The 25,774-nt window shown below is 42.9% G+C and overlaps 2 protein-coding genes across 5 annotated transcripts in view; one reads left to right on the plus strand and one right to left on the minus strand.

Moving 5' to 3' along the window:
* Window positions 1–1,988, minus strand: part of TAOK3 (TAO kinase 3) — a 70,739-nt gene extending 68,751 nt beyond the window's left edge. For both annotated transcript variants that reach the window (XM_031592195.2, XM_031592193.2), the window contains exon 1: window positions 1,853–1,988. The gene's annotated coding sequence lies outside the window, so the exon portion shown is untranslated. The remainder of the gene's footprint in view (window positions 1–1,852) is intronic.
* Window positions 1,989–5,721: 3,733 nt separating this feature from the next.
* SUDS3 (SIN3A corepressor complex component SDS3) overlaps window positions 5,722–25,774 on the plus strand; it is a 34,046-nt gene continuing 13,993 nt past the window's right edge. For all 3 annotated transcript variants that reach the window (XM_090120975.1, XM_031592198.2, XM_031592197.2), the window contains exons 1-11: window positions 5,722–5,977; window positions 7,577–7,646; window positions 8,876–8,931; window positions 9,033–9,104; window positions 11,284–11,303; window positions 11,840–11,996; window positions 15,619–15,714; window positions 17,546–17,607; window positions 18,469–18,490; window positions 19,222–19,327; window positions 22,903–22,987. In XM_090120975.1, coding sequence (XP_089977101.1) covers window positions 5,812–5,977; window positions 7,577–7,646; window positions 8,876–8,931; window positions 9,033–9,104; window positions 11,284–11,303; window positions 11,840–11,996; window positions 15,619–15,714; window positions 17,546–17,607; window positions 18,469–18,490; window positions 19,222–19,327; window positions 22,903–22,987 — 912 coding nt within the window. In that variant the 5' untranslated portion in view covers window positions 5,722–5,811. The remainder of the gene's footprint in view (window positions 5,978–7,576; window positions 7,647–8,875; window positions 8,932–9,032; window positions 9,105–11,283; window positions 11,304–11,839; window positions 11,997–15,618; window positions 15,715–17,545; window positions 17,608–18,468; window positions 18,491–19,221; window positions 19,328–22,902; window positions 22,988–25,774) is intronic.

Raw genomic sequence — 25,774 nt, forward strand, 5'->3', positions numbered from 1 at the left:
GCTCCAGCTGTGCCTAATTAGCGATGCTCAGAAGGACAGATTGAAATTAATATGCTGTACCAACTGCGAGAATGCCCTTATTTGAAAGCCTCTGGTAGCTAAGCAGTAAGGCATGCAACCGCGTGTTCCCACATAGCTATTGGTTTCATTACATCTGAAATAAACCAGAGTCCATTCTGACCTAATATTCAGGGTGGGGAAAAACTGTAATTACATCAACATCAAGCTATTACCTGTTCAAGGGAACAAGTGCTTGCTTCATTAACAACTCGGACGAACTTGTTTTGTAAGCTCCCTATATTAAATGTGAAATTTCCCTGTCCCTACAAATTAAACTAACAATTTCTTACACAAAGGGAAAGTCTAGCAAGTGAATGCCAGGAGGAGTGTATAAACATGGAAACTTCCAAAATGCCCAATTCCAGCACATCCTTTCGCCAGCCTCAGTATGACAAGCTTACCCAGGACACCTAGACAAAATCCCTTCCAAAATCTCTTTGAATTCACTATATATCTATTTGTACCAGCAGCACTCCTGCTTTTGCAATCTGAGAGCAAAAGCTACTGATCCTTAAGGACATCTTTAACATTTCTGACAAACGAAAGACTGGTTGGATAGTTCAAGAGAATAAGTAGTACAGGTTGTGTTGGAAGTGTGGTCCTTTAACGCTGTGGACTGGGGCTTTAGGAAGAGTGAGTGGGAGCTCCCATGGCATCACAGCTAACGAGGAGGGCACCTCAACCTCCAGCATCCTACAATAGCTCCAGAGATGGAAGACCACACCCCATTAATTTACTTTAATTTCTATTTCAACTTTCCTCCTCATTAATTAGGAGCTGAGGTTCACACAGATTACAGCTGCTGCCATGCAATCCCGATGATGATGTTAGGTGGTGCGCGCCATACAATCAAAGTTCTGCGCGCTGAGATGCGGCCACGGCAGATTGAAATGAGAAGCCTGAGTGTCTGCTACCTGTGAAACAGTCAGAGGGGTTACACAGGGAGAGGGATTCCCTTCTTCTTCCCCGAGACATCCACAGATTCATCCACAGGCAACGCACACGTATGAGAGCAGCGCTTTCTAAAGCACACATCACCCAATGAATCAAAAAAGAAAGCTCAGCACGGCGATTGCAGCCAGCGATAAGAGGGCAGTGCCAGGAGGACACGCAGCCACCCTCGGAAGCAGCAACGCAATCGCGTGTTCGTTGCACAGCGCTCAGCCAAAGGCAATCAAATCACCCTGCTCGGATCGACGGCCTTCAAATAAGGAAGTAGCCTGTTAATAATAAGCGTGACAGCTTTTCGGCTGCTTTTCCACCACCCCTGCGTCGTGTAAAAGCGCACCCACGAAAGAACGTGAAAGCCCCCGGCTGCTGCAGGGCAGAGGGGAGCGGAGCAGCCCGCGTTCTCCCGCAATCCGACGGCAGAGCAGCGCTCCGCCGGGCTGCGCGCAGACGGACGCGACTCACCGCGGGGCAAACAGGGCACAGCGACCTGACAGCACCCGCGGGCAGCGCGGAGCGGTGCGGGTGATCGCAGCCCGCAACCCGACGGCGGGTGCACGAAGCAGCGAGCTGTCAGCCGCTCGCGCTCACGTTCGGAAACAAAGTTTGCGAGCAGAACGGCGCGTCCTCACCGCCGGCACCGCCACCCACGTGCTCCGCGGCTCCGCGCGTTGAACCGACCGGCACCGCCAACCGCTCCGCGCACCGCAGCGCTGACGGACGCTGGAAACCGGCGAGCGGAGCCGGGCGGCGGCACAACGGCGGTACGGCTCCCGCCGGACTCTCCCCGCCTAACTTTCCGTCGCCGCACGGCGTCGCAGCCCCGAACCCAGCCGCCTCTCACCTGGTGCCGGCCGGCGGCTGCGGGCCACGTCCGCGCGGAGCGGGCAGCAGGCAGCGGGCGGGAGGAGGGCCGGCCCGGCCCCGCCGCTTCCTGCCACGGCCCCGCCGCCGCCCGGGGCGCGGCTCCCTGCTGCCAGGCGCGGCCAATCGCTCGGCGCTCGGCTCGTCGCCCTGCCGCCGCGCTCGCCGCGGGCGGGAAAGAAGAGGGGAGTGGCATCGGCGCTCGGCTGCGCGGCCCGGCACGAGCCGAGGGCGCCTCGGCCATCGATCGCGGGGGAGGATGGGGTGGGGGGGCGCTCGGCGCTCGATTGGTTCGCCTGCGCAGCCCGGCCGGTGGGATGAGGGGGGCGGCGGAGATCGGCGGGCGATTGGTTCCCCTGGGGGGGTTAGCGGGGGGGGGGGATGGAAGGGAGCCCTGGGCGTGGGCTTGGGGTTTTATAGGGCCAGGTGTGTGAGGAAGGGGAGGGCTGTAAGGGGTGAGGTGTGCGAGGAGGGGGGCTCTGGGCCCCTGCGGGGAGGCAGGTGTATGTGTGAGTAAAGGCAGGCTGTAAAGTGGGGGGAAGGGGGTGTCAGGCTTATAGGCCCAGCTGTGTGAGGAAAGGCAGCCTGTGGGGTACAGGTGTGTGTGTGAGCTTCAGACCTGTCAGAGGACGCAGTGTGCGTGGAGGTGGTTTCATGCCCACCACAGGTTCAGGTGTGCAAGAGGACCTTTCAGGGCCCATCACAGGGTGGCTCTGGGGCTCACAGCAGCTGCTGGCGTGTGGCAAAGCCTTGGTAAGGGTGGGCTGCATCAGGAGGGGAGAGCTGTGGGGCTGGAAGACTGCACAGCCTGAGGAGGGAAAGGCCTTGAAGGAGAAGAAGCTTTAGTAGTGGCTGAAAGGCCTGGGTTAGTAAAAGAGCAGAGCAGAGAGACAGGGTAAGGTGATACAGGTGATCCTCCCCTATGAGGACAGGCTGAGGGAGTTGGGTTTGTTCAGCCTGGAGAAGAGAAGGTTGCGGGGCGACCTCATTGCAGCCTTTCAATATCTGAAGGGAACTTACTCCCAGGAGGGGAGTAAACTCTTCATAAGGGCTGATAATAGCAGGACACGGGGAAATGGTTTTAAGTTAAAAGAGGGAAGATTTAGGTTGGATGTTAGGGGGAAGTTTTTTACTAGGAGGGTGGTTAGGTCCTGGAACAGGCTGCCCAGGGATGTTGTGGATGCCCCGTCCTTGGAGGTGTTCAAGACCAGGTTGGACGAGGCTCTGGGCAACCTGATCTAGTAAAGGTGTATGTTCGGTGGCCCTGCTAGGCAGGGGGGTTGGAACTACATGATCCTTGAGGTCCCCTCCAACCCAGGTCATTCTGTGATTCTGTGATTCTGTGATTCTGTGATACAGTGCTGTTTCCTTTATAGAGGTAAACACTCCTTTATAAAAATAGAGACCTATGCTGGCTTGTCTACTGATCTCTGGGCATGTTGCTGTCGGACAAAGCTGGACGTCCAGAGCTGTGCATTCTGCTCATGCAGCTTCGTGCTGGTGTGTCTCTGCTGGCTGTGCTGCTGGGCTGTCTTCCAGGGCCCTCGTGGTGCAGTCATTCCACACCTTCAGTTTGAAAACTTGAAAGCAACGTGTCCCAGGCTATGGCAGCTGTGCTCTGTTTTACAAAGGCCAATATTACAGGTTTTCTTGTTATCAATCTATTTCGTATAAGAAACATGTTGCTGTGCTCTCTGTTTACAAAGACTGAGCTTTGTAGCTTTTTTTTTTTCTATTTCTTACAAATGGAAAGAAAAACACAAAGAACAGGACTTCTGTGTCAGCTGCTTTGCAAATAGCTGATGCTGACAAAGCAAGATGCAAAAACCTTTCTTCAGACTGAGTGAATGTATGTCAAACAGTAAGTGAACTGTGATGAGGAAAACAGTTTTTTATGAAAACACGAGCCAAGAACAACAGCTTGACAGAGAAGTTTAAACTTTCCCTGATAGCTCTTTGGGGCGTAGATAGTTAAGTTTCTGCATTTGTAAGGGAAACATGGCATTCCTTAAAGCTGAACCTCCTCCCTTGGGTTCCCACTGGATGCCTGAGAGATGACAGTATAGGGTGTCTCCAGAAGGCTAATATTAAACAGGAGGAATTGGTGTGGAGGGAGCAAGCAGCAAGTGAGATTCCAGTTTTGACCACAGAATGAGCTAAAACAATTTTGCATCAGCAACTCTATCCGGTTTCTTACTCATTCTCTGTACACAGCTCCTGCTGTTCAAAGGATTCCACTGTGCCCTCACATTAGTGAATGCACCTGCCCTTTGTGTGCAAGCTTCTCCTAAAGGGTAAATTTGCTTCAGACAAACAGAAAGTGCTGAGGCAGTGTAATGTGAGTTGAATTAACCTTGAAGGGCAGCCCCAGCTCAGCCTTGCTGAATTTACCCAATCGCTATCCACAGCAGCATGAGCAAGACTGACTGGGGAGCTGATGGGTGAACTGTGTGGACACATGGAAAAGATACAGGAAGGAAATGGAAAATAAATTGGGGGTTTAGCCAGTGTGCTGTTTCTAATTCTGCAGCTGTGTGAAGATGGGGAAGTGATTTGGGCAGTCCAAGCAGGGCCCCAGCGGTGCAGCTCCTGGGATGCAGCAGCAGCCACCGCACCCTTTCCTGTTCACCCTGCAGCCCTGTCAGCTCTTCTGCATCAGGCAGAGCCCTGCGGAAGGATTGCTTGTCCACACACAGATGGCTCTGGAACCGATGTGATTGGCAGCAAGAGGTGATGAGTGGCTCCAACACTTACTGGTGTGCCAAGCTGAGTGCCCCCCAATGGGACATTGAGATCTGGGAGCTGCTTGCAGTAGCGCTGGTGTTTAGCCACGTCTCAGCCTCATCTCCTTTAAGAGGCAATATTTACTTACATTAAAAGGTTTAATACATGCTTTGTGTGGGTGCTCCAAGTTAAAAATTGTTAGTCAGTGCAAACAGATCTTTGGGATGAACTACTGAAAAGCTAAGTGCACGTGCTGTGCTACTGCAGTTCTTTTCAGTACAGGGTATGTCCTGGTGCCCCCTGGGTTAACTAGTTTTAAACTGCACTGCAGTCATCTTGAGTTTAGTCCTTCCTTAGATAAAACCAATTCTGTTTTATTTCCTTCTCCTTGGTTAGGTGTTTGTAGTGTCTCAGTAAGTCAACAAGCTGTGCATTTGGGAAATGTCCTGGTGAGCATTCAGCACAGCTCTGCTAAAGGCACTGCCGTGATCAGTCAGTGCCTCCCAGGTGATGTGCAGCTGTGGGAAAGGGCACAGTGAAACACCTGGCCTGAAATAGCAGCAGGAGGCTTTTTCACACTCATTATGGTCACATAATTAACGTGGTCCCTGCATGTGAATCTCACTGCAGGATCCACACCTGGGTCCTTCAGATTGTAGCAGCGTTCTGCTGGAGAATAACCTGTCTGTGACCATTTGCAGTGAGTTTGGACGCTTGTCTTAGGAAAGCTGGGATTGATTGGCAGGGAGTAGTCTGAGGAAAGCATGGAGGAACAAGGAAGACGGAGGAAAGCATCAGGAAAGCTGTGCGAGCACTGGAGCAGCCCCCATTCCCACTGGGCAGGGACAGTGCTGGGCATTTTGTTAACGTCGGTGATAGCAGCTGGTGGCAGAACGTGACAGCGTGCCTCTCGAGAGGTCCGACGTCTCCATCCCCCGCGGAGCATTGCGCTGCCGTGCGCGGGGCTCGAACCCGCGTCTCAGTGCGTGACGCCGTGCCCGGGCCTCGAACCCGTGACCCCTCGGCAACCCACCGCGCCCAGCGCCCCCCAACCCATCAGGCCCCCTGTTAGGTGCCCGCCCCGTTCGCCTGCAGCGCCGCGCGTCCATCCGGCGGCGGCTCCGGCGACCGGAAGCGGAAGTGACGCGCGGGTCCTGGCGCTGTTGCCAGAGCGCCCGGCGGAGCCGCGTCCCGTTCCTATCCCGTCCCGCCGCGATGAGCGCGGCCGGGCTGGTGTCCGCTACGCCGCCCGCTCCAGCCCCGCCCGGGGCACCCGCCCCCGCCATGCCTCCCGGCCCCGAGTATTACGAGGAGGAGGAGCTGGAGAGCGCCGAGGAGGAGGATGGCGAGCGGAGCGCTCGGGCCCGAGACTCCGATGAGGGTGGGTAGCGCTGGAGCGGGGCTGGGGGAGGCCAGGAGGGCCGGGCCAACGCTGCGCTCCCTGGGAGGTGGGTAGAAGCGGGGTGGGCTGTGAGCTGCGGGAACGTGCTGCGGAAATAACAGCTCGTCCGTCCGATCGCTGGAGTTTCCTGTGGAAGAATTAAAAAAAAAAAAAAAAAAGACGTTTGGAGGGGTGGAATTGGAGCGGTTTTCTTGAGTGGGGAGGAGTCAGAATGAGGAGAGCGAAGAGGATGTGGGATTTTTGGGTGTCCCGGGTTGTAATTGGGGCGGTAGGATAAGAAATGCTGGAGAGGTGTGGTGTGTGGAGCTCATTCTTGGTTCTGTAGTGTGAAGGAGGACGGGAGGTCAGGTAGGGCAAAGAGTGGAACCTGTAAGAATTAGGGGCCAAAAAGGTGTTAGAAGAGAGAGGGCATTATAGTGGGACCATGAAAACAAGGGAGAAAAGGAAGCCAAAGTGAAATCCAGAGTATCCTGGCATGTAGGCTGCATAAAATGACAAGTAAGGGAGATGAGGAACGACCCTCTGATAGTATGCAGTGTCAGACTGGATGGGAGTCAGCCCCACTCTGCTGCCACATTGTGTCTGTGTGCTTCTGAACAAGGAGCTGGCGCCATGAGAGCTGACAGCATACGTGATGCCAGTGGCAGTGTGCAAATAAAATAGGTATGGAGGGCTTTTTGGTTACCAAAGTATTTCTCTTTTAGTCAAAACTTGAGTTATATCTCTGTGTTGAATTTTATCTTAATATAAAAATAAAGTTTAAGGTGTTTGTTCATAGCCTTTCACATTTCTTTCAAAGCTGATGCCTTTGTTCATATGTGGGTGATGTAGCTGTAGTTTGGGCTGTGCAGCTGTACCTTGTCCACCATAACTCCAGCCTGGAGAAGCTGACCCTTCAGAGGGGAAAGGGAATTCACCCTTGGCTGCACAAGAAAAAAGAGCTGCAAAGGAGTAGCTGAAAGCTAGCAGTGCTGTACTGCTTTATTCTATAGTTTCAATTATCTGCGTGTAAGATTGGGTCTATCTGTGTATTAGCACTTGTCTGTGCTTTGTGAGAATGACAAAGTATTTCAGTGTGTAGCTGAGAAGTCAACTTCAGATTATAGCAAAAAATGTGCTTTCTTAAGTGCAACCTCTGTGGTAAACCATAACAGCATCTACTCATAGTGCTCTCTATTTGCAGTGTTTCAGGTCAAGATACAGAGGCATTCTGAATCAGAGCTCCTTCAGTCATTGTTTCCTGGGTGAAGCTATAAGAAGCTTGGGAAATGTCCTTCAGGGTCCTAAGACTGTGTTACCATCTCACTTTAGGGTTGTGAGACTAATGGAAAGAAATTAGTGGAGTATTTTAAGTCAGTCCTGCTTAAACTTGGTGGAAGATATGTTGTAAATCTGCTGGTGCGCTTACATGGGATAATTTGTGTCAAAGAAGAGATGAGATGTTTCAAGTCAGTTCTGAATTCATTTCTCCAGTTGCCAGTCTGTCTGTGCATTTGCCCAAGTGTGGATTTTTTAGTAATTTACTACTGTTCTTTTAATCCTGCTTAGTTTTAATGAGTTATTCTTTACCTCATTTAGATACTGAGGATGCTAGCGAGACTGATCTGGCAAAACATGAGGAGGAAGACTTTGTAGAAATGAAAGAACAGTAAGTAGCCTATTCTAATAAAAAGTGAGGTTACGTTTTTGCTGCCCTTTTTGGGAGGCTGGGGGACAGATGTCTCATTTTTGTATAAAGCTCTGCAGTGTTTTGGACCAAGATTTGGGTTAAAAAACTGTAGCTCAATGTAATAGCTAATGAGCACATATAATTGTATTTTTTCTCAGTTACTTTCTCAGTTCATGAAGCAAAGCAATATTTTGAACAAAGAAACACACAGCAGCTCAGTTTTGCTGCAGATGAATCCCTCTGCAGGCAGATCCTTTAAAGAAAACAAGGAATCTACTTGATACAAGCCAAGCAAAAAAGCAAGATGTCTGTGAAAATTACTTAAGCAACTGAATGCCAGTTTTGTCCAGGGAGAATTAACTTTTTGGAGACTTGAGGTAGTTTATTTTCAATTAAGGTGTATTTGCAGCATTTTATGTTCATTTACTGGTAACTGTGTGGTTTTTCACACAGGTCAGGAAGAGTTGGCCTATGTTAAACCACAGATACGTGAGAAAGGAAATGCAAGTCTAAAACAGCACTGGGAATAGACTTTGGTTTTAGTTTTGGGTTTGCTTTTTTTCTTTTGGTGTGTGTACTGGGGGAAGTTTTATATGTGATGTAAAATATATACTATATATATATGTAAAATATACATATATGCAGAATGTTAAGGTCTGTGTGAGAAAACGCCTTCTGTTTTATCAGTAGGAAAGTAATACACAAATATTGAGACTTGATAAAGTGGCAGAATGATTATATTGCAAAGTTTCTGGTGTCTGTAGATCTAGATGTCATTATAGGTTTCCACATTTAAAATAAATGAAATAAGTCTTGCTTTTGCTGATCTCTTAGGGAAATGATTGACTTGAATGCATCATAAAACTGATAAGTTGGCAGATTGTTTAGACAGTGATAATGTCTCATTTGTAGGATCTTTTACTTGTTTGCCTCCTGAAGTTCTTCTAAAAAGTTTTTAATTCAACACACTGTAACTGAAGCAGATGGTGAAACAAATCATATTGACTTGTTTTTCAGTTGTTGCCCAAGGAGGCTGTGGATGCCCCATCCATGGAGGCATTCAAGTTCAGGCTGGATGTGGCTCTGGGCAGCCTGGTCTGGTGGTTGGCGACCCTGCACATAGCAGGGGGTTGAAACAAGATGATTGTTGTGGTCCTTTGCAACCCAGGCCATTCTATTATTCAATGTAAAGGTCTCTGTCTTTGCAGGATGTATCAGGACAAACTGGCATCTCTTAAGAGGCAATTGCAGCAGCTGCAGGAAGGTAAGTTTTGAAGGGGGGCAGCTTTGTGTTTGTGTTTCAGGAAGAAAACTGAATACAGAGAAAAATTTAAATTGCTATTGAAATCAACAACTTGTTTTTAGGTACTCTTCAGGAATATCAGAAAAGAATGAAAAAGTTGGACCAGCAATACAAAGAAAGGATACGAAATGCTGGTAAGCTGTATTTCTTTCAAAGATGCTGCATATGCCTTTGCATTACAATTTTTGTAACACCAGAAGAAACATGCAGGTAACTCTGCACTGAAGACAGGAACTTGCTGGAGCAGAGGGTTCCATGCTCTGAGGGTGGGGTGTGGTTGTTATTGAGTTTATGAAACATGATGGAATCTTTCTTGAAAACACCCACCCTTCCATCAGTGTTGTTTGCAGAGTGTTTGCTAAACACCAATAAAATATCTAGTCTTTGTGTGAAGTAGCACAAATGGAAGTGTTTGATTTGTATCTGCCGTTGTGCCTGCAGTCATTGGCTTGTTCTTTTGTGCAGCTTGTCCGACACCTTAGGACTGCATGCTTCCTCAGAAATCTTTTTTGTGCTTGAGAACAACAAATATAGAGGATTTGCTGCTGCAAATGTGACTGTATGCAGCTGTGACACTGAATGGGCTGCCTACATCTTCTGGCTCTATCTCAGAAGCGAGGGCCCAAGTTCATTTTAAAGTGCCTAGCTCTGCCCTCCTGAGAGCTCTGAGTTACCACAGAGGGACAGCTTGGAAATCAGATCTGTTTCTTTGTTTTCCTTCCTGTTCTCTTTCCAGTAGTTTCTTATCTTAGATGCTGAAACAAGGACCTTTTATAGAAAGGTCAGATACATCACATTATACTGTGAAATAATTCAGAGCAGTTGTATGATGTCAAATGTACAGCAGCCTTTCAGTAGTGCTAGCTGTCTTCTAAAAGACTTTGGGGTAGTAAAGGATTTGCTTGAGGAATTTAAGTAAATGGAGCTGCTTCTTGCAAGCAGGAATCTGTCTTCTGAGATGCAATTATTTTATGTTAGAGTGGCATTCTAGTGATAATGGGATGTTGCTGTAAAATTGAAACTAACTGCTAACTTGTATCCCTGGCTGGCAAGGAGTGGTGTTGCATCAGCACCTTTCTTCCAGAGGAGGGCGGATTGTGCTTAGTTTTGAATTGGGATAAAAACCTGACTGCCTACTGTTACAGGAATGGGCTTTTGTGTTAGTTCATCCCACGTTGATGAGGTTTTTCATTCTGCTTTCGTGGGTTTTTGTTTTGTTTTGTTTTTGGAATTCAGATATTAATACAACAGTTTAGATTTGTCTGTATATTATTACCTCCATAATGGAGATATTCATAGAATCATAGAATGGCTTGGGTTGAAAGGGACCTCAAGGATCATGAATCTCCAGTCCCCCTGCCACAGGCAGGACCACAAACCTCCACGCTTAATAGTAGACCAGGCTGCCTTCCTTGCTGAGAAGTTAGGGAAGAAGTTGCAAACAAAAGGTTTAATTTTTATTTGGGGCATCTATCTTGTCTTTTATAGCACTTTAAAAAGTGACATGGCTGCTTCTATAGCCTGGTCTAGTCTAATATTAAATGGGGAGGTTGGTGGCTCTGCATGTGGCAGAGGGGTTGGAGATTCATGATCCTTGACGTCCCTTCCAACCTGGCCATTCTGTGATTCTGTGATAGCAGGCTTCAGTATGTTTCAGAGCAGTTTTCACTATTTCAGATGTTTCCAAGGTGAAACGTGGTGGTTTAAGGACTGACCAGGTGCCTTAGTTTGCTTTCTTTGATGCTATCTTGAGTAAAGATTTCCTGTGCAGTGTGTCCTCCAGGAAACACAAGAAGCATGCAGACTTGCTTAATTTCAAATTATTAGGAATTGCACAAACCTCAGTAGGGCTGTTTTACACCCAGGAATCCATTGGCTTCATCCTGTCTGACTTGAACTAAGGTAGTGCTATATGTTAGAACTTAACCTTCAGTGATATATAACAGCTTTCTTGCCTGTTTTCTCAGGTGCAAGCAGCCTGAAATCAGGCACTTGTGTTAAATAGATGAATCTAACTGCTGCAATATTATTTCTGAATGAGTCATTGCTGAAATTTGTTGTACTGCTCTAAACTGTCAATTTTTGCCAACTATACATCCAGCTATGTGTTACAAGCTTCTATCTGGAAAATTTGTATGTAGAATTGATTTACTTTTATGACTGGAAGAAGGATGGACCATATACTTGGTACTGATGGAAGTAGTAGCTGAGCTGAAAAGCATGGTTTGCTGCTGTGTAAGGTTTGCAAATGTGATTGAATAGCTATAGAAAACTTGAATTAAGTTATTAAGTTGAGTCTTCTTTTTCTTTCAGAACTATTCCTCCAGCTGGAAGTGAGTACTCTTAATTTATCAGATTACATATTAAGGAGGTAGAAGGGGTTAAACCTGCAGCTTCATCAACCAGCACTTTTTCTCAGTTTTTGTTTCCCCCTTTGGTGTTATTACAGTTAAGTACAGAATACAGTTATGTTGCCTGCAGTAACTTCCAGGCTGTCATTAAAAAGAAAATTAAAAATACACATTTTCTTGAATTGCTGTGTGCTACTTGTGCATTTGGTTGTTTAAAAAGCTTGTTTAAGGTGATACATGATAAATCTGAAGAGCTCTCTGTTAGAGACTTGATAGGGTAGGCACCATTAAAGTGTGTTTAAAAAGAATTAATTCTTTTGCTGATAACAGTTCTGCTTCCTTAGTCATTTCAGGTGGTTTTCTGTTGTATTATTTAAATGTTGATAACCTGCAGAAGTGGCTATAGTTTTCAACAGAAGAGCTGATGAAAGCATAGCAGTTGATAGAAGGTGTTGCCAAATCATTGACTTGAGATATTGGTTCTTTAGCTAACTCTTTTATCTTTTGATTTGCATTAGACAGATCAGGTGGAAAAAAATTACGTCAAGGAAAAGAAGGCAGCAGCAAAGGAGTTTGAAGATAAGAAAATTGAGCTTAAGGAAAATTTGATTGCAGAGTTGGAAGAGAAGAAGAAAATGATTGAGAATGAAAAGTTAACCATGGAATTAACAGGAGGTAAAAACAAGATCAGTTATTTTTCTTCCCCACTTTGCTACTGCTTAGAAAAAAAGAGTTTAAAAAAACCTTGCTGGTTTATACTGACAGCTTGATTTTAAAACTTCCTAAATGTCAACTGATGTGGAACACAAGTTGATGGTCTTTAAGTGGAGAATGTAGTTCATAATAAAATTCAGTGACCTGCATTGTTAACATGTAAACCAAGGTAGTGTCAGCGAAGGAACAGAGTGCAGAAGCTTTCTTATTCACTTTTTCTCCTTTCTAAAGAACAGATTATGAGTTCTTGTGATTTCTAGACTTGATAAAATTGTGCTGGATGCTGGGTTGGACTCATTCCTGAAAGTTAAACTCGTGTTTAGATTCATAGCTTCTTTTTAAGACAGATTTTTGAGGTAGTGTTGTAGAACATTATTTCTTACGTTAGATTGTACAAAGTTATTTAGTTGACTCATTGTATATATCATGGCTTTCCTTGTGATTTGAAGCCCCTTCCTTGGAGACATTCAAGGTCAGGCTGGATTGGGCTCTGAGCACCTGACTGAGCAGTAGGTGTCCCTATTCATTGCAGGGGAGTTGGACTAGGTGACATTTAAAGGTCCCTTCCAACTCAAAAGATTCTACCATTCTATGATAACTTCCTTCAGTTGGGATGGCAGTTGGAACTAATGCATTTTAATCATTTTTGTTACAGAATTCTGGAGAATGCCTACCATATGTTTGTACTTTTTCATTACGCTGATATGAAACCGTATTCTCATGATGTCCTACTCTATTTGCAGACAAAAAGGACTTCTTTAAGCTCCTGCAATGTGGCAGTAAAACTATTGAGAGGTGCCACAGTATTGACCTGACCAGTGGTACCAGGTTTTAAATAGTGCAGATGGCTAAGAAGCAAAGGGAAGGTAAACAGCAAAGGTTAAAATGTGCTACTTAAACCTGATAAAAGAGATTGATTTCAGTTAGCTGCATTTATGTCCAGACTCTGGAAAATGAGCATTAAATGGACAAATTTATTGTATGAAACCATGGTGCTCAGAAACAGGAAATAAAACCTGTTTGGTGGAATTGTACAAACCATTAGGGCTGATCTGGTCTGAAAAGCACCTTGTGCTGGTTGTTTATTTGTTTTTACGGGTTTGCCTGATCTTAAAAACTCTCTGTGTCTTTGCCTTAACTTTGTTGTTGTTAGTCTGGGCTGTGCTTCCTCACTGCTAATGAGGAAGCATTAATTAGCACTGGCATACAGTGCTGATCTTGCAAGTAGATCTTCATTAGGGGATCAAGGTCTGAGTGGATCTTGCTTTTATAAATCTGCACACCACTGTTCTAAGGATCTGAAGGAATCCATTGTCTCCATCAGCAGACAGGATAGCTGTTAATGTCAGGGTTGGGATTTGCAGACTGGAAGGGAGACTGAGCAGGTGTAAAAAGAGGTATTCAGGGGTAATGTGTCTGATTTGAGGACCAGATTAATTCTGCTCTGGGAGATATCTCTCCCCACTGTTGTGTGTCCTGAAGAGATGAACTATTTCATCAAGCACAGCTCTGGTAAAAGGCATGTAAATAACTGTGGAGAAGCAATTCATTGTGTGTGTGTGTGCTAGGCCTCTCTTATCTCCCTCCTTCCAGACCAGCAGAAATGCAATTTGATTCCTTTAGAAGTAGCAGAATTCATCGTGAATGCATACTGCAGGCTGAGAAAGAAGCACAATGGAACCTGCGTGCTCTCAGTGATTTCTAAAACCTATAGAGAAGCTCATTGTGTGCAAGAATGCAAGTTGGCAACCTGATAAGTAGCAGGCTGGTTTGTGAGCATCAGGACTTGCTTGCAGTTTCTGTAGATTGTAGTTGCTGCCTCCTGGAGCACTGCCTTGTGTGGTTCTCACCTGTTAAGGCTCATGTAAGCTTGTGTTTCAGGTGCAATCTGTTGGTACTTTAGCAGCTCTTTGAAAATGGCTTGAAGTTATCACAAATCACAAGAATCTCACATCTCTTCACATGTTTCATTGCAAATGGAAGACTTTCAAAGTATTTTTCTCTGGAGGTTGATGTGGTGCTAGCTTTCAGCTGACTTGCTGCAATTTTATATACAAGTTGCTGGGATAAATTGATATTCAACTTTTAAGGAGTACAAGTAACAGCTTTGTGACAGCTCATTTCAAAGAACTTTTTAAAAAAGGTGGAAAAGCCTCAGCATGGCTGCACAGCACCCTGAGTTAAGTGCTTCAAGCCCCTCTTTTTGGGGCTCTTGTAAATCAGTCTTCACAAATGGCAGGAAGTGGCTTCCATTAACACAGTAGCTTATGATTTTGGTGTCCACAGAGCTATTAATGTGCAGTGTAATTCAAAGCACTCAGCTTTGAATTACAAAGCTTCCTTTGGTGTACTGTTGTGAGTGACACTTCATTTCTTACTTATTTTTATTTTTAAAAATCCTTTCACATAATGTTTGTTCCCTTAATATGCAAAATGTTCTTCCTATTGCACCCTTTGTAGGGAGAAAAGTAATTTTGTGTTTTCAACGTGCTGAGCTACTCAAGCATGTGGTGTCTAAAGGGAACCATGGAAGCTTCATATATATCAGTGCTGTTTAGGTTGTGATTTGTATGTACTCAAAGACAAATAGTTTTCAGCACACAGAAGGAACACAGTGGTGTGTTGGGTTTAGCATTTTGGATGTGGTCTCTTGCTTGCCAATTCAAGCATCTTCATAAATTAAGGAATTATCTGTGAGAGTTTGAGAGTTAAGTTGAGCAGTTCAGACCACCTGTAGACATTTAGACAAACTGTAATGTGGAGAATGAATCACCAGAATCATAGAATCACCAAGGTTGGAAAAGACCTCTAAGATCAGCCAGTCCAATCGTCCACCTACCAGCAATATTGTCCCTCAGTACAACATCTAAATGTTTCTTATCACCTCCAGGGATGGTGACTTGCTGAGATATTTCAATAATTTAGACTATTTTCCCCAGTGCTTAAGCTACAACTTATTTCCTAACAATGGTTGTTGTGAATTTTCTAATTAAGTTTGCTTTTAAAATCATAATTTGAAACTTTTTTCAGATCATCTGGGTTAAAATCCTGTTTGTTGTTTGAAGCTCCATGTGTCAGTCTCCATCTTGAATGCAGTAACTGTATTGCTTAGTGTTCCAACCTGAAGATGTGAAAAAGAATGGTTGATTTGGAGCTGATGTGCTAGGTGCTGCTACCTATTCAAGTTTTATTAGCAGATAACTCCTTTTAAGCGATCTGTTTAGAAGCAGATAGGTGGTGTTAGCATGAGAGAAATTTTTCTTGAGCCATCATAGCATTGCTGTGCTTCAGTTATCTGTACCTAAGGGAGCTGTTGAGTACCCCAAACAGCTGTGCCACTTGGAGACAATGAAAGCTGTAACCATGGCATCACAACACTGTTGTTCAGCAGTGACCTATTATAAAAGAGAGCTCATATTCACTGTCAGCAGTTCCAGCTTGGATGCTAGAAGCTGTCATGAGAAAAACCTATTTTCTGAGTGAAAGAAAAAACATAATTTTCCTTGTGCCCTCTGCAGAAAGTCATTGATTTGTACTCTTCTCCCTGTGGCCCCATCAGCTCTCCAACTTCATTTCTCTACAGATTCTATGGAAGTGAAGCCTATCATGACGAGGAAACTGAGGCGACGACCAAATGATCCAGTTCCCATCCCAGACAAGAGGAGGAAACCTGCCCCTGATATCCTACAGAATCATTGGAGGGCTTTTGTATTTGAAGTCAGCATGCTGCCTGCAAGGCAGGGTGCATCAGTGTTGTTGCACACAGGAAAAAAGAGATATGAGGTCTTAGAATCAGGATTTAATGTAGAGAATGCCCAAGTACAATTTGTTATGTATATTGTGTGATTAACAAATAGTGTACAGCTGATCTATGGAGATAAGAACTTAAACTCCATAGTGTCATGAAATAATGTAGGTGGGTTTTTTTTGTCATGGAGACTAGTTTGAGTTCCTCTGGCACTTTTTTCACAAAGGGAAGTTTTAAAAGGACATTATACATAAATGCTGAGGTGATTGATTCCGTAGATAGGAAATGACTTTTTCCATGAACCACAGCTTTTCTCATTTCAAGATGTGACAAAACATTTGCCAGAAAGATCATATTTGTCATATCAGGCTATGTTTTCCATTTCTGATAAAGGCTTCAGATATCTAATGTGGAAAAATGCATAGCAAAAGCAAGAAACTAGATTTGTGCTCTGAATTAGATTTTTTTTTTTAAATCTTATTTTTATATAACACCAAAAAACAGAAAACCACACGTAGGTAATCCTTCTCTCCTACCTTATTGTTTTTTGTAATTAAAATGTTCCCTGGCTTCTGGAAATATGTGATGGGTCCTTTTTCTGTGTCAATTAAATTCACCTGGAAAGGAAAGCAATGATATTCACTCTGCAGGAGTTTATTATTAGATTCCCAACTTGTTTTGCTTGGATCAGATTAACAAACTTATCTTGCAGCTCATGAGTGACTCATGTTTTCTGAAGGCAGTATCAAACCCTGAACTTCTAGGGTTCATGCAGGATGGTCACAAACATCTCCAGTTTTTACTGACCTCTTTTTACTTGGAGATTGTTCACTGTTCCTAAAATATATGTATTGGTGTCCATATCTGATCTGAAATAAGTTTCAATACAAACATGACTTAATACAGCAGCCACAGTCCATCAGAATTAAAATCTTACTGTGCAGCCTGGTAATTGTGCTAACAGTTTGAATATTTTTGTCTTAACAGCTGTTGTGAAGAAATGCTGTAGATTAAAAATAGGAAAAGGTGCAGTGCTTTGAACATTGTTTTCATTATATGCTATGAGATTTTCCTTGTGTGGAATAGACACAGAAAAAGGAGTGGTAGAAAAGAAAAATAGGAAGGTGTGACAGTGAAGCTATGCAAAATGACTGTTGGGCTCTATAATACACTGATTTCTGTGTTCTGATATTTTATTTTGGTTTCAGAGATTGTTTTCAGTTGAGCTGTGTGATCTTATTTCATCCTCATCCACATGGGGGTGTGTTCTATGCCTCCTGCTTTTTCAGGATGATTTTCTCAAGGTTTTGTGGATTTTTGTTCTTGTTCCTGTCCTTATTCCTGCCTGTTGAGTTGTGAAGTGCTGACTTAATTTTCTGGTGGCATTCAGCTTAATTTTACAGCATTTCAAGGGAATCTGTTGTGTTTCAGCTCACAGATTGTTCTCTGCAGCAATGCAAGCTGAAAAACACTGAAAATGCTCCTTGTTTGATGCCTCTACCAAGTAAATGTCAGTGTGCTAAAGGTTGTTCATGGATGGTTTTGAGTGAATAAGTTAAAGAGATGTTGTGTTTGCTGCTAAATATGAGGCTTTGTGGGGGTTGACTTGCATTAATTTGTATGATAAAAAAGTATAATGCCCTTATTAAAATCCGATGCAACTTAACAGGAACCTTGTGGCTTATGTTTAGTGAAGTGAAATATCACTGACCTTTACTTTTTAGCCTTGTCAAGAGCTTTAGAGAACCTTAATTCTGGATACCTCAGCTAAATTACTTGTTGACGGATGAGCAAATAATGGAGGACCTGAGAACCCTAAACAAGGTAGGGATTATGGCTTGAGTTTTATTTCTTTCTCTTGAAAAGAACAGAGCTGTCTGTCCGATGTTCCTTTTTGAGATGTGGGGCTGTTTCATCCCAGTAGGCTTTCTGAAGTGACACAAGATAAGATTTAGCAAGAGGGTATCTCCTCCCTTCAATTTTGGTAGGTTTAATTAACCTAATTAAAATGACTGCTGTCTAACAATGTTACCTTTTGTCAGAACCAAGTGATAAGCTATCTTACTGTGTTTTTGTCTTCCCCTGCATGGCTGAACAGATGTTAGCACTGTTTTCTTTGAGATCCCAGCCTCTGTTCCAAGCCTTTGGGGGCTTTCCTTTTTTCTCCCTAATCTCGCAGTACTTCAGTGAATGGGGTAGGGTACAGTGTGTATATTTATTGTTCAATTTCTTCTAAATGTGATTATCCCACTGCTTTCTTGCTAACTGCTTTAAGGCTTATGTGATTTCTTATATTAGAGGCTGCTCATTAAGGCTTTTGATGATGTTAATGGTGCGTGCCTTTTGTGGCAGCTGTAGAAGTCTTGCCTGATGATCTACATTCTGTGTTTGGCATAACCTGAGAGCAGTTGGATCATAGTGAGAGAATGGAGCGTGTCGGATGGATTTGGTTTGGTGGACAGTCAGAGTGCTCTGAAAAAGTTCAGTTTCTGGACCTTTAGTATTATGAGACAATCTGCACCTCTAGCTGTTTATGGAATAGTCTTCTGGTTTTGTTATGCTACTTACCTGTACATTAAAAGAAACCAACCGTTTATAATATGGGAAGAAAGACCACATCTGAAGTTATTACATCCTTGGCCATTGTCAGATCACTAACACTTCCTCTGTTCTCTTTCCATGCAGCTTAAATCACCCAAGAGACCAGGTGAGTTAACAGTGGCACTGGAACTTGTTCACAACCATGCTGTTTTGAACAGAGTTATACTGTAGATGTCTTGACTGTGTAATTTGGCTCTGTAATTGTTTTGACTGTGTAATTGCTGTTCTTTGTGTAGTTACTGTGGCTAATGGGTGCCCTGTGGAGTCTCATAATCTCTTACGAAGTTTGGGGATGGGAAGGGAACGATGTGTATCTTCAGGTGTCGGAAGCATTTGGGCAATGTGGGGCAATTTAAAACATGAGGCAATCTAGCTGTGTAGCAAGATATTTTTCTCTCTATTCATATGTGTCTGGACAGCTTATGTCTTTGTAAAGTAGGTAGAGGAGTGAGAATTTCCAGTTTTGTGGGTTTAGCTCTCTAGGTGTATCTGTACACTTCAAGATAGTGGTACTAACATGCTGAAGTAATCCTGGCCCTATATTATTAGTACATTCTGAATTAGAAATAAAACAAAACCAAGGACATAGTGTTTATCAACCTATCTATACATACTGCAGTTGCTTGATCTATTTAGTAAATGTTACAATTTATGTAAGCGAGGCCAAGGTTGAATTAGTCATCCTGAAAGAAAGTATCTTTCTAAAGGAAATTTGAGTCTGTAGCTTTCTGTGCTTATTTCTGCTTAACGTGGCTGTGTTAAATGTTTCTGCAGTCAGATGTATTGCTGAATGGTGGATGTATGCTAGTCTTTAAATGGTCTCTTCTCTCTACTCAGCCTCTCCTTCCTCCCCTGAGCACCTCCCAGCTACACCAGCAGAGTCTCCAGCGCAGCGGTTTGAGGCCCGGATAGAAGATGGAAAACTCTACTATGATAAAAGATGGTAAGTCCTGGTGAATTTCTATTTTAATCATTCTGAATCTTGTTTTGTGAAGAGATAATGACTGCGGAGAGAAATTGCTTTATTAAGGAATTCAGGGGTGAAACGTTTTTGAGCAGTCATTAGCTCTGTCCTCCAAGAATTAATCATTATGGCTTTCATAAATAAGTGATAATGGAGCGTTCAGACCTCATAGACTTTCTTTCTAGCTTGAAGACTTAAAAATGTCTCCATAGAAAAAAGAAATTCTGCACTGTGACACTTGGGAAACAGTTTTTCAAATCTAATCTCATGTAAGAGAGCCACCATTGTTTGCAGTTTGGTGGAGCACTGAAGCTGCTCAGCTATGATACAGGAGTTCAGTGATTGCAGGTACAGCTGTTGCCAGCAGTGTTCACAGTCCATGTGCTCTGCTTTGTAATACAAGTCTTCATTCCACAAGGTGGCAGAAGGAATGTTGTGCACCAGATAAACACGATGAAAAATATTTCTAATAACAAATCCTAATAGCCTTAAAAGATCAGATCCAACGCAGGAGAGACAGCTTTGGAATTGCTGATTGGATATAGCTCTTTAAGTTTTATGGGTGTTTAGCTGTGGAAGCCTCACAAAATGGAAAGAAAATAAGATTTCTGTGCAAAATTTATTAGTAGGTCTTAATCGGAGACATGCAAAACGAGATAATCAAGGAGGCAATCTAGTACTTCTAAGCAGAAAGCAATTTCCAAGTAGCATGCTTATTTGTAGCCTACTCTGTTGGCTTAAAATAATGAGATGAGGTTGTAATTTTCATACTAAAAATAAGTTTTGAATTTGTTGTCTAAGCAGCAGCTATCTTGTGCATTGGTCATTTGCTTGTCTTCTGGTTGTGAAGTTTCATTGAGGATTCAATGTATGCAGCTCTGATGAAAGCTGCTGCCTGGAGCTTAAACTTCCTTGAAGCATAAACCAGACATGAACAGGCTACTTGTCACTTCACAGATGCTCTCAATTTTATTTTTGTGTAGAGCTACTATCCTGTAGCATATATTTAGATGAATAAACAGTTCCTTAGAATCTTTACCCATGCAGATTACTGTGGTATTGCATAACAAGAAGAACAGAAATTGGTGTACCTGCTCCAGAAGTAAATGTGAGAGCTCAGGAGTGGCTATTTTTTCTGTTTCCTGAAGCAGCCATGAAAGGACCATTATCTTCAAGTAGTGAATGGTTAAAGGTAGTAATGGCCCCCAAGGGCTTGCAGAAACATTTATAAAAACCTATCTCCAAAGCAGTGACTTTGTGTAGGGAATTTCAGGATGTGGAATTAGACTTTCAGGTTTTTTGTCCTTGTGTTTATTCCATACTCTCCACCAGATCCTAAACTATGGTTCACAATAAAGCAACCATCTAATTGCTTTGCTTTTAACTCTGCCTGCACACGACAATGCAGTGATTTCTTTCAATCTTCTGTTGGAGTTGAAAATCTCAGCCTTTTAGCAAAGCATTTTGTAGCAGTAAGTGAAATTATTTCTGCTTGTCTCACTTGTCACAGTGGGACGTTTTTCGTATTGCAGAAGCAAGAGATGTTTGACGCTTTTTCTCTTGAAAGCCAACTTAAATTCCATTGCAATTTTTTCTCAGCTCTTTTCCTGTTGAATTCTATCCCTTTTGTTCCCCTGCAGGTACATAAACTCAGCAAAAGGCTGAGAGTTACTGAGGTTCACCAGATTGCCTCTGTTTACATGTATCCCTGCATGCATGGAACATGTGACAGCTCAGTTCTGTTTCATTGAGTTCTCAAACTAACTTATTACCTTACCTTTTCTGTAGTTAATTAACATCTACTGATGGGCAGCTGTTGACTTTGAAGTTCACCGATAATTGAAAGCTTTGAGTAAAAAATCATTTTGGTGTCTGTGCCTGCACTGATTGCACTCAGACTATTCATTTGCACTGTCTTCTGCACTCTGATTGTACCTAGATGATCAATTCTCATTGCTTAAGCACTCACAGCATGTCATGCTAGGATGCTGCTGGACTGGTATTCCTATCTTATCACAGTGAGGTTTAGTTTGGAATAGCTTATCCAGTTTCCCTTACATCAATTAATGGCCTTCTGGGCTCAATAAACTGCCATTCTTGGCTTGTGTCACTGCTCTTCTTGCATTGCCCTGGAACTGCTGATATCCTTTCTGTTAAAATGAGAGAGAAAGAATAATGGTTGAGCACAAGTGCGGAACAGTTGCAGGATTTGGATTGGTGATTACCTTGCCCAGCTCTTTGGTAATTAGTACCTCTGGAGCACTGAAAGCCAACGCTATCATTTCTGTTACTGGAGGAAATGAGAAAATTCAGAGTATGTGAGCCAGGAGAGAGAGAGAGACTGTGGAATAAGCTATTGGACGACTTCCATATTTACAGTATGGTTGTTGTAGAAATAACTGTAAAGCCTATGCAAATGCCTGTGTTTTGGCAGCCAATCAGACTGCGGGGATTTGCATACTGAGTAGTTACTGAAAGAATCTGTGCTGATTCTGCAACTTGGATTTCCATGTCAAATATGAAGCACATCTTGATTAGGGTGAAGGTGGAAATACAATTACGCTTTTATTTCTATGGAACATTTTGGTGCTTTCTTGATTAAGATAATTTACTTGCCAATTGGTTTCATTATAACTGGTGCTGCCTACAGAACTCTCCTAAAGCAACACGAGCAGAAGCTGGGAGTTCTGTCTAGCACACTTTGCAGTACTTAGCAGGAACTGGTGAGGGTGAAGAAGGCAACTCCATGAAACCAAGCAATTCGGTTTGGAATTTTGAAGGCTTTTTACTTCCTTTCATACAAAGGCCCTGAAAAAAAAATATACAGCATGACTAAAATATGATCTAAAAGTGAGAAATATGCTCAGACACTTCTACTTACTGCAGATCTGTATCGCTTCTTAGAGTCAGTTACCTATCACTTTGATGTAATTTGTGATGATTTCACAAAATAAGATGATGTTAGGAATTTAAGGTCTGTTAAAACAGTGGACTGCACAGCTGGATTGAGTACACTTCAGATCTGTTGTTGTGCCAGTGTTCTACTGCTGTTTTGGTTTTTTTTGGGGGGGGGGGGTGGGGAGGAAATGTGAATAATCCTTGAATATCTAATTTGCTCTGTGGGATTTTATCAGGTGTAATAGGGAGTTGGTGTCTAAAATCCATCCCATGTCTGAAGTGTGGAAGGCTAGTTTGGCTAGCTATTGAAGCATGGGCTTATTGTGAATGTGTGTCTTATCTTGTGTCTTGGTGCTCTGCCCCTGCCTCTTTCAGATAGGAAATCTGTTTTAAGTAATCTGCTTTGGGAATTGAATTCAAAGTGAGAGAGCTTCATGCATTCTGAAGCTGCATTTAAATGCCAAGTGTGTGTGAAGGATCAGATCACAGCTGTGTTGCAAAGATGGGGAAAGTGGTGTGGAAAGAAAAAAATGACTTCATATTTATTCTATCCAAATACTTGTAGAATCCTGACTTTATCAATCTTACTGTTGTTTACTTCTGCAGTCTCTGGATGGCTAAGGGTTTCATGTACTGTCTTTCTTTAATTTTTGCAGGTACCACAAGAGCCAGGCCATTTACCTGGAGTCTAAAGAGAACACTAAGATCAGCTGTGTCATCAGTTCTGTGGGCGCCAACGAGGTAGTGGGCTTCTCCTTGCTCCAGGAGTGGGGAAAACTGTGGGTTGCTTTAGGCAGGTAGACAGCTGTTTGCTAGGGACTAAGAGAATATATTGCTTTCAGGAAAGATGTCATTGTTTAGTGTATAAAGAAGTTGAATATAGGATGGCACTGGATTGACATCTCTTCTTGGGCTTCCTGTGTCTCTAAAGAATGATACTACATTTTGCAAGTAGTAGTTTGGCAAGCAGGAAGAGTGAGAAGAGCTTTCATGCTGCATCTCCTTGATGCTGTATTGGTAAGTTCCATTTGCATTACTAAAAGAACATGCAGCTCCTATTAATGCAGAGTAAAAGTAAATCCCATTGGGTTGCCAGGAGAAAATAAGGACAAACATTGTCACCAAATTTAGTTCCTCTGAGGGGAGAAGATTCTTCCTGTTAACCTGAGTATGTATATTGTAAAGTGTGCTGGCATCATTTATCACCTACATGGGAGATAGAGGGGGTGAGTCATTTGTCAGAGGCAATTTCCTGTTGGCTAATGATAAAGACTTAGAGAAGCAGGTGAAGAGAGAGATGTGTGCTGAAGATTGATGTGAATCTCATTGCAAAGTAAGCTGACTGTTTGAGCAGCCTGTTAGTTGGGCAAAGAGAGCAGTTTATTTCTTGAGCTCAGATTCCTAGCACTTTGGGAAAAGAAACAATAGACTCAAATGCAGTTCTCTACAATCAGGCAATAAAGTAGCTTTAATTTGTTTCAGCAGTTAAGGGAAACTACTTCATTTCAACAAAATGAGTTGCATATGGGATATGCTTTGTATCACAACTGTTCTCCTTGCTATAGCAGTTATGCTCAGTGGCTGTTTACTGAGATGAGGTAGTAGCATGTTAGCAAACGTAGTACTGCTAATTTGATTAAAGTTATTACTATTGACTTAGAACAATAAAACTCTTAATTTTTTGGGAGCAGCTTACCTGAAACCTGAGGAAAATGCAGCGTTTCATATTGCATGTATTTCACTTTAAAGTGACAGTAGGTTTTTTTTTTGGGTGGGGGGAGAAGGCGTGGCAGTTAGTTTTCTTGCAATGGGCCATCACAACACTACAAAAGCAAGAGAGATGGAAACAGAATACTGAAATGGGAATGTGTCCTTAGGAGTGCTCTGTGCACCTCAGCTTTTGTTGCTCATTCAAGTGGAGCTGCCAAACTATGGTCTCACAGAGTCCTGCACTGAGTTAGAGGCAAGAAGGCAAACCTCAACTTGAGATCTCCAGTGGTAGACTACAGTCATAATTTGATAGTACTTGGAAGTCAATTCATAATTTGATAGCATTTGTAATGAGAGTCAGCTCAGTTCAAAGGAGCTGTACTAAAGGTGCTTTTGCAGATTGTCTCCCCACCAACATGTCTTTAAACTTCAAAGTAAGAAGCCTTAACTAAGAAACATAATAATATGGCATAAAATGGCTTCCACGTGGCTGGAGAAAGGAAGGAATTAGTTAACAGTGTATCACAAGTCTCCTCCTTCACATGAAGATCAAAATTAGTTTTCTGAAACTGGGCTTGAATTCTGGAATTGACTATGGGCCTCTCCAACACTCACAGCTATGATGATCCTTCCTAAAATAAGTAGGAATTCCACGTGGTTTCCTTGGAAACTGAGTCAAATTTCTGCATTGGTGGGAGTCATTGGCCAGACTCATGGAACAGTTCAGCCTCTGCATTTTGACAGCAAGAACCTCTTCAGTAGATGCAGGAGGAGGTTTTTTTCCTGGGATTTATTCAACAAGCTCAGTTGATTGCAAGTTGTAATGTAACCTTGCAAGCTTGTTTTCCTTTACAATATAGGAATCAAAGAAGAGAAGAGCACGGTTTCTTTCTATTCACCTTGTCCTTCAGTTCTTTAGAATTAATAGATATGTTCTTCTGATTTCTGAATACATTTTGTGTCTAAACCATCAGTTTTAAGTTCAGAATGTCTCAACTCTTTTATTCTCTTTAATCGTGTGGCTCGTTGTAGGGCTAATTTTACTCTTGTGGTTGCTGAAAATGGATTTTGCTTTTTCCTACTAAATGAAGCTTAAAGAAGCAGTTAGCTTTGATAAGGCAGTGTACCATTCCATCGTATTCTGAGGGAATGTGAAACTCTGCACCTGCTTACTGTTGTGTATAGGCACTCAGTTGGAAGCTGGATGAATTGTTTTGGTTAGAAAAGCCCACCAAACACTGGGAATGTCACAACAGGGATGACTGTCAGGGAAGGTAGATTTTAATTTCTCCAGGGAAATAACTGAAGTGCAAATGCAGACAAATATTCAATTTATTTTATACTAAGGACTTTTCTAGTGAGGTCAGATTATAATTAAAATAATAGTTAAATCAATATACCTTATTAGGCCTGTAGCTAATGATATCTAGAAAAACAGTTTGAGATAAATTACTTTCTGACCTTACAGCCCCTTGCAGTGGGAAATACTGGGCTTCTGTCCTTCATAACTCGGAGCTGGAAAACTTGTATTTTCCATGAATATATGTAATCATTTTAAATGCAATAATAAAAGAGGAATTTTGTTCAGATTTCATTTTTAAAATGCTGTTGTTTGGGTCCAAACTTCTGTTATTTGGGTCTTAGAAATGATTTGCATTTATAAAAATTCACTAAAAGGTTGCTTCTGCAGAAAGTAATTTTTCCTTTGAAATGCACTGTATGTCTGCAAGCCATACAAATCCTTCCATGCAGGTATTTTTAAAAGAGGCCCTTTTATCTTCAGATACAGTTGTTTAATAAATTGTGAGAAATGCTTCA

The sequence above is a fragment of the Phasianus colchicus genome, chromosome 18 (assembly GCF_987193195.1).
Source record: "Phasianus colchicus chromosome 18, bPhaCol1.hap1.1, whole genome shotgun sequence".
Taxonomy (NCBI): domain Eukaryota; kingdom Metazoa; phylum Chordata; class Aves; order Galliformes; family Phasianidae; genus Phasianus; species Phasianus colchicus.